Here is a 9,480-nt window from a genome sequence, read left to right on the forward strand (position 1 = left end):
ATGGGACACTAAAGTTAACTGTTAATCTAAGAAAACTGACTTCTGGATATGAAGTAAAACAATAATTAAGACCTTGAACAGTTTGTCCTGCCATTCATGAAGGACACATAAAGCCCACTGCAAACTCAGAAGGAAACACATATTCCCCAAGGACAAATCGCAGCCTTACTGTGTCAAAATAATTTCCTTCATTGAGTGACTATTTGCTTAACTCACTATGAAATTTTAGTTCTCTAAAATCATAGACTATCTGAAATTAATTGCTTGACATGATAACAGTAAGATGAAGCATCTGATTCCTGTCTGGAGGATCTAAGGCATCTTCATCCAGAGAAACATTCTGAATTTTTAACTCATGTGGAGAACTTCAGATGAGGGGTTCACATCTGTCTTAATTTTGTAGTGTGCAAGGAAACATGACTGCATCTACTTTGTGGTTTTGTCCAATTTTGACCCCTTTACATACAGCCTTCCTTTGTAACAAACAGATCAAAATATTGCTTCACTTAAAGTTCATGCAGCAGCCAGACCATGCAAGGCTGAGATAACTGTGGTAAGGAGTCATGATCATGATTTATTCTTAGTAAAATGTATACACATATATGTGAATATATACATTTATATACATAACATATACACACATGCATTACATACACATATATGAACATATACACTTATATATTACATTATGTATATATACATATACACATCACAAATTTGGGGAAATAAATATTTCCTGTGTTTTGAAGCTTTAAAATATTTATTTTTAAAAAATAATTCTCCTTTGAATTGAGAAAGAATATAATTTAGCATTATTATGCTTAATAAACATAAATACGACCTTTGATTAACATGCTATTAAGTTAGTTGACCTATTTCTAAGATTTTCTCACTTATTTGTTTTATAATATAGAATAAAATAAAAGTGTAAATCCACTTTTACAGACATTCAACAACTAACATGCAGCCATTATCCTCACCTAAATATGAAGGTCAGATAGAATCAGTGAGCAAAGTATTTTTGATGGAATAGGTAAAAGAGACATCACCGGCTTAACATCGATTTTAAAAGTGAAAAGCAAAATTACAAACCAACTAGCTAAATTCATTGCACAGCAGGGTGTCTTTTTGTTTATAAACCGTAACCTATAAATAACTTTAATTGTATGTTTGCTTGAGACATGAATATGGATTAGAAACGCATATTTCTAATCAAATTTCTTCTGATCAAAAGTAAAATTTGAAATTCTCTCAAATATTATCAAAGAAGGGTGTACATACTTAGTTGGCTATCTATGAATTTGAAACAATATTAAATTACTTTTGATAAAGGAACATGAAATGTCGAAAGTTACATCAGATGGAAGGCTTATTTTTCATTTCACAAAACTTACCAATCCATCTCACCTCTCAGTTTTATAAATTAGAGAATTAATTAAAAATGAAGAAAAATTTGCAAAACCATTCTCACAGTGGGGGATGCAGCCAAAGCATGTAAACAAATGGAAGTGAATATATTTGTGTAGTTTTTCTAAAAATGTATTATTTAGGCCAATTGCTTGATCTAATCAGTGCATTCTGACTAGTTTGTTTTGATCAGTAACTTGGAGTTGAGTGAACGAAGGATAATGAACCAGTTCACACAGCCAATGCCTATTCTAACTCCCATCCAGATCTTTCAAGCCAACTTTCTTCCTTTCCTATGTTTGCTTCTTTTGGCAGAAAAGGAAAATGTAATATGTAAAGACATTTAACTGATAATTCTATGTACTATATGTTACCTCATTGCTAGAACAAACAACAATTTATTTTAAGATTAACACAAAGAGGGGTGCCTGGATGGTTCAGTAGTTTAAGCATTTGACTTTGGCTCAGGTCATGATCTTACAACTTTTGAATTTGAGCCCCATTTGGATCTCTACGCTGACAGCTCAGAGTCTGGAGCTTACCTTGGATCCTGTCTCCATCTCTCTCTGTGCCTACCCTGTTTGTGCTTTCTCTCTCTCAAAAATAAATAAATATTAAAAGTTTTTAAAAAAGAATAACACAAATAATGGTGAACTAGAAGTTATTGGTCCTTTACAACATCAAATGTCCCATTGAATTGTTTCCTCCTTACATTTGTTTGGGATTATGGTAACATGATGACAGCATAGCTAAGAAAAATACTACCTAGCACTTTGTTTATATGAAAGTAAAATTAAAGCCTATTGTAAACAAAATAATTAGAGAATGTACTGTTATCATAAGCTACACTCTCTCAGTTCTTGATTAATCAGTGCTTAAAGTATTATTGTGTATACATTTGGAATGAGAACAATGAAATTATAATTTCACAGTTTTAATTTAGTTATGTTAATATAAAGAAGTTATTCCATTTCTGTGAACCTCATTTCTTTCATTTACAAAATGAGACTGTTGTTGGATTAGATCATCTTTAAGTATCAATCAATCATGTCTCTGTACTAGCTATCTCTGTTCTCTCTGGAATAGATTCATTATAAATTTATTGTAAAATTTATATATAATAAGCATGTCAGAATTTCTTCTGAAATGACATTATATTCTCATTGTTTGGATTTGGTTGATTTATTTTACGGGTAATAATGTAACATTGAAAGGCTTTAATGTCATCACCACAGGTATAGAGAGTGTAACAAACACTGTTGTCATATGTTACCAGTTTTCTTGATGAGTATCTTTCCTCTTAAAGTGAAAAACAGTAACTTAGTGTTCTAGTTGGTAAGGGACTGGAAGGGAAACACTGGAAGGGAAGAAAGTCACAGTGAAACTGATTATTACTCTTCAATACCATTCTCTCAGTATCATCTGAAAGCTAAACTATTTCTTTGATATCATCTCCTATTTTGCCTCTTTCTCTTACTTATACATGATATAGTGACTCCTCAAGCCCATCCAACCTTGTGAAGATTCAGCTCCCTGGGGCCATAGGCAAATGTGAGCCTTTCAATAAATGCTTCATAATACAATCCTGTCTAAATCCCAACTAATCAATCTAATCAAATCATCTGACTGAATGTAGCCAAAAATAGACCTTTATACAGGTTCCCCAGTTCTGATTATGCCTGTCACTTTCAACAGGGAGGTACACTTCCCTATTTTATAGAACACTGGACTAAGAAACAAAATACTCATTCTAATGCCAGCCACTACTTATAAGCTAAGGGCACATTGGCATACCATTTAAACTTTTATAACTCCAGTTTCATCATCTAAAAATCTGGGGTCAGTAAAGTTGTCTTGTGAATTTCAAGGTCTTATACATAATTTCAGTAGGTTTCCTGAGACCCAGAATTAAGACTGGGTTTTGGTAGTTCTCTAGTACAGGAGGGCATGGCCATTCATTTGTTCAATGAGCATGTGTTACTCACTTATGAAATCTCAGCACTTGAGGACAAAAAATGAGATTATCTTAAAGTTTCATAGTATACCAAGGAAGCCTTTATATTAAAAGAGTATATACACAGTACCACTCTAAGACAGAGGAAATATGTCATTTATTAAGCCCCAAAGTACTTAAATACACTACTTAAGTTTTTCTTATATTTTAATATCTGAACAAGGGTATTTTTAAGAGTAAGAAGTAACAGATTCGATCTAGGATAACAGGCAAAAACAAAACTGCCTTGTGCCAAAGGGACAAGGCCATAGTAACACTATGCTTTTGTTTGTTTGTTTGTTTTTTGAAATACCTTTAAATTTAAATCCAAATTAGAATACAGTGTAATAATGATTTCAAGAGTAGAATTTAGTGATTCATCTCTTACATATAATATCCAGTGCTCATCTCAACAAGTGCCCTCTGTAATGCCCATCACTCATAACATTATCTTTCTTTTTTTTAATTTTTAAATGTTTTTTTCTTTTGAGAGACAGAAAGAGACAGACCGTGAGCAGGGGAGGGTCAGAGAGAGAGGGAGACCCAAAATCCAAAGCAGGCTCCAGGCTCTGAGCTAACTATCAGCACAGAACCTGATGCAGGGCTGGAACCCACGAACCGTGAGATCATGACCTGAGCCAAAGCCGGACACTCAACCGACTGAGCCACCCAGGCGCCCCAACATTATCCTTCTTAATTCTCACAGCAACCCAATGTATTATGGGCACCATTTTTCAGATGAGAAAAAGTGAGTCCAGGAAAAATGTACAGAAGTGATGATTGATTTGTGACATAAAACAGTATTTTCTAGGTGGGCTAGTGGCCTTGGTTTTAGTCAAAGTATACAAAGGGAGAAATTTCATGGTGTACTTGAATTCAATGTCACTTGACCTTCGGGGAGGCAGGATGGGGAGGGAAATGGCTGGGATGAAGTTGAAAATGTAAAGTTTCAGATGTCATCTGCAAATGCCATTCATAATGTAGATTTATTGTAGACTCCTAATCTAGCATCCCGGAACCAGGTCTGATAAAGAGACTTATTATTCTCATGAACACTCAATCAAATGGAGTTAAAAACACAAATACAGTGCAGTTGCTTCCAGAGCCCCTCATGCAGCTCTCACTTTTGCAGTGTATGTAGCCGTTTGAAGCACTCTAGCCAACAGTTTACCTCACTCTTTTCATTTTGTAAACTGCCTTTCCTTCAGTGTCCATTATGAGCTCATTATTGCTCTGGGGTAATTCAGGTGCACCTTTAAAGTATCTGCCTTTAAGGCATTTATACATGTATGTGTGTAACTCTAATATCCACACACTCAACCATAAGAAAGTTATAAATTAAGGCATTTTATTGTTCAGAAGAGTGAGTTTCTTACCAGTCCCATAGCTCAGAGAGAGGGCTTCATGAAGGGTGTGCTTACTCTGCTTCTTGAAAGAGAGAGGACTTTGAGTGTTCTGATGTGTGGAGTTGGGACTATCAAAGAAGCATGGAGTGGAGAGGAGAAGGAATTTGGAATAATCCAGAGGCAGAAAAATCAGAGGGCCATTCAAAAAAACAGTTTTGCAGGAGAATTTGTGGCACAGAAGGAGGAGGAAGGAATAATATCAGAGGGTGCCAAACAACAGACTTTGGCAGTGTTATAACTCTTGAGTTAAGGAAGAGAGATAACTATGTGTTTGATAAGGAATCTCAGACCCTAATTATTCTAGATATTTTCTCTAAGGGAGAAATTAAAGGCAGGGACTTCAACTGAGATTCCTCCCCTGGGAGAAGACCATATGTAAAGTGAAATATTAATTTCGTCCACGCTCCATTAAACAAATCATCTTATGTCACTAACCCTGTCTGAAGTTGCCAGAATTGACCTGGATTTACCAACCTAAAGGCCATGTTGTTATACTGATTTCCCCAAAAGTTACTCTGTTGATGGATAAGGGACAGACTTCGAGGAACAAAGAGGAACCATCCCTTGAATAAACTCCCGGCTCTCCAGGCAATAAATTCCCACTTCCCAAATTAGTGCCCAGTTTTGACCTACATTTCAGTTTCACCACCAAATCTTTCCACAGACACCCAGGAAAACTGGTCCATGGAAATGTCCCATAGTTTCCAATCTCTTTGCCTTGGCTCACTACATTTTGTTTTCTTCTGACACTCTTTACTTCATTTGCTTCTCTGTTTAATTTCTAGGCTCTGCTTCAAAAATAACTCACATGCTCCCTTCTCCATAAAAATTCCCTCATCTCTCAAGAAGAAATGCTGCCTTTCAGTTGTGAGTTCTGACAGCACTTTGCAATTCTCTTATGACATTTTCCCTCTACAATACAAGACATTTGCATTGATTTTTATCTCCCTATGAATGTTGGTTCCATGAAGTCAGGAGAAAGAAAGATAGGTAGATAGATAGATAGATAGATAGATAGATAGATAGATAGATAAAGATAGATATAGATATATTGATATAGATATAGATATATAGCACAAATTGTTTAAAAAAGTCTCAGCTGAGGTCAAATAGCTTGAGAGTGGAGAAGTAGAATTTGATCTCAGCTTTATCTCACTCTCCCCCACTTCTGCATCAAATTTTGCTTTTCAAAGCTCCTAGTAGAATGAGTACCAAGTCTTTGTTGTTTAATGAAAATACCCATTCATGTGACTTTTGCAGGCCATGATAGAGAATATGATTGACATACCTTTTTATGATTTTATCACTGAGCAAAGTATTTAATGTATGGAAAAGAATTCATACCTTTTCAAGCATAAAACAATTATTTATCACTTAATTCCGCAAACTAGTAGGATTGATAAGGTGCAAATAATAGTGCTCATTTTATTGCTGAGGAAACATTATGGGATTTATCTGACATAATTATTGGTAAGAGTGGGATGAAGACTGAGCTGACCCAACTTCTATCCATCTTGCCATTAGAAATTGATATGCATATTTCCACTACCAATTACATAAAAAAATTAGTTTCCTCATTTTATTGTATCACATCAATAGCAGAAGTAAAGATATTTAAGATATAAATGAAGAAAAAAATAGAAGCAGTGAAAGCCTATTAATTATCTTTTATGTGACAGCTTCTTTACAGAGATCACAGCACATCCTTTGTGAAATGCTAAAAGATAAGCATTATTCATGCTGTTTAATTTAATCTGGTAGAGACTAAATAACTTACCCACAGTCACAGAAAATAGCAGAATCTAGATGAGGGCTTCTTTCTAAATAGTCAAAAGCCTGAATATTTGTCATTAGTCAGAGTGGGAAAAATAGCCCTTCAATCAGTTATTGATTATATCATTAACTTGCACTGGATACAACAATCAATTAAGAAAAAAAGTAGTCCTCTGGCAGGTAGATCACTGAGTAGAGATGTAGAAATTGGACTCAAAGGTCTTCCTGATTCTAAGGCAACTAGCCTTTCAATTAAAATGTACATTTGGTTTATAGTTAATGAGATAAGGATATTCTATTTTTACTTGTTACACAGCATATAGATTTGTACACTGGATTATAAAAAGAAAGAAAGAAAGAAAGAAAGAAAGAAAGAAAGAAAGAAAGAAAGAAAGAAAGAAAGAAAGAAATGGAAGGCTAAATCTCTGGACTGCTTCTCGACTTCCAGCTCTACATTCATCCATCAGTTGCTATACTTTCTTCATAATGCAACACCATAAATATATTTTTAGAAATTCAGCTATGAATGGGTAATTTTGCACCAGGTCAATTTCAACTCATATATAATGATATCATAGACAATGGTACATTAAAAAGACTGCTAAATCCTGAGTACTTTATCCCTAAAACTCTTTGGTGCCTTTCATGACAAATGGGGACACTACGTACATTTTAGGATAATTATTGTATTTCTTTGATCTTTGACTGCGTTGTGCTGGAGGAAGGGTAGAGATAGGGACATATTGCTGAGAAGTAATTGAAACTAATGGTGTGATGGAATTTTAGCATATCTGAGAAAAACTTAGTTTTTCCCCATCTTGGTCTGCTCCTTATACCTACTACTGATGCTCTTGTTTTTTAATTCAAGATTTGTAGCCTTGATAACATGCAGGAGTTATGTCCTCTTCTATTGTCAGTAATTGATACCGCAGGGTTAATGAAACTACTCTTTGATAAGGGCCTTGGGATGATGGTAGAAAGCAAGAAGACTCTTGGCACCCTAGGAAAAGGCTAAGGTTTAACTAGTATTAGAAGAGAGGGAGAGAAAGGCATAGTGGGTTGGGGATGGGAGTAGGACACTAATCCAGTAGACATTACAAACCTGCTAAAATTAGCCTCAGAGATTGACCCAAATCTTTCTTAGGATCCCAAAGTCCCAAAGTTACCCTGAAGGCTAAAAAAAGTCAATATGTGAAGTTAACAAAACTCAGATGGCCACCTCTTTTGAATATTAGGCAGAGAAGACCAAAGGAATCCAGTGGGTGAAACCAACCATGAGACAGAAGGATATGTCAAAACTCACATACCCTGTTAGCAGCAGAGCCTAAGTCTACAGCTCTTAATTTTGGGCTTTGCATCACTCTTGATTTGGTTATTGGTGGCAGCAGTTTCAGAGAGATAATATAATAACTGGAAACACGACAGACTCTTCATTGGCAAATGCCTGTCTTAGGTTTGTACCCTCCAGAACCTGGCATGTATCTAGCACTTACAGGTTTGGCCGAATATATGAAAGGATGGATCCTGGCCTGAGTTAAGTCATCCCTTATACTCCCATTCCTATCTATTTAACTACATTTTTCTCTGACTTGCCTTCAGAGTAGAGAAATTCTCAACAGTTGGTCCTGTTGTTCCTCATGACCTTGAAAAAAATTTTTTAGCACAATAGGCTATTTATTTCCCCTTTCAAGTTTTGCATCCATTTCCAAGCAACATGTAAGCCAATTTTAAATAAAGAGCAAATACATCTTGCTCAGCATGTTTTTTTAAAAAATAATAATCTATATTTCTTTCATACCAGAGTGTTAAAGGTTATAGGGAACCCTACAGAATTAAAGACTGACACAGTAAGTGGATGGCAGTTCAAGTAATGTCCGCTGGAATGTCATTTGCATTTTCTATCTACTGCTACCACCCCTTTACCACTGTCATTTGGCTGTGGTAATAACAATTTCCTGTGTTTTGTTACTATTGAGGTTTTTTTCCAATTAGTTTTTTGAAAGCAGCTTTCACATCCTTGTTCCGTAAACTGTAAATCAAGGGATTCAGCATGGGGATGATAATAGTGTAGAACACAGAGGCCCACTTGTCTTGGTCCAGGGAGTAGCTGGATGTTGGCCTCAGGTACATAAACATGACTGTGCCATAAAAAAGGGTGACTCCAGTGAGGTGAGACCCACAGGTGGAGAAAGCCTTATGGCGGCCTTCAGCTGAGTGCATTCTGATGATTGCAATGAGGATGAAGGCATACGAGATGAAGATGATGAGGATGGTGCTGAATTCAATGAAGCCACACAGACTGAACAGCAAGATCTCACTGATGTAGGTGTCTGAGCAAGAGAGGGCTAAGAGAGGTGGGATTTCACAGAAGAAGTGGTTGATAATATTGGAACCACAGTAACTCAAACTGAAGGTGAGGGAAGTGTGGGCTACTAAACTCACCAAGCCAGCCAGGTAAGAGCCCAGCATGAGAGCCACACAGACTCGCTTGGACATGAGAGTGCTATAGTGGAGAGGTCGACAGATGGCCACGAAACGGTCATAGGCCATGGCAGCCAGGACATAGCATTCGGCATCCACAAAACCTACAAAAAAAGCAAACTGGGTGGCACAGCTGGAGAAGGAGATGATCTTGTGCTTTGTTAAGAAGTCAGCCAGCATCCTGGGGGCAATGGCTGAAGAGTATCCCAGGTCAACAAAAGAGAGGTTACAGAGGAAAAAGTACATGGGGGTGTGAAGCTGAGTGTCTCTTATGATCAAGATAATCATACCAATGTTCCCCATGACATTAACCAAGTAGACCAAGAGGAAGACCGCAAAGAAAATGATCTGTAGCTGAGGGTCTTGAGTGATTCCCATAAAGATAAATTCTGTCACCATTGAGTGGTTTTCTTTCTCCAT

General features: G+C 36.3%; 1 protein-coding gene across 1 annotated transcript; it reads right to left on the bottom strand.

Moving 5' to 3' along the window:
• Positions 1–8,547: 8,547 nt before the first annotated feature.
• On the bottom strand, positions 8,548–9,480 carry LOC115272253 (olfactory receptor 1019). Its single transcript, XM_029915336.1, has one exon. It carries the CDS (start codon positions 9,478–9,480, stop codon positions 8,548–8,550), a length of 933 nt encoding a protein of 310 aa, XP_029771196.1.

This window comes from Suricata suricatta, chromosome 11, assembly GCF_006229205.1.
Source record: "Suricata suricatta isolate VVHF042 chromosome 11, meerkat_22Aug2017_6uvM2_HiC, whole genome shotgun sequence".
In the NCBI taxonomy this organism is placed as follows: domain Eukaryota; kingdom Metazoa; phylum Chordata; class Mammalia; order Carnivora; family Herpestidae; genus Suricata; species Suricata suricatta.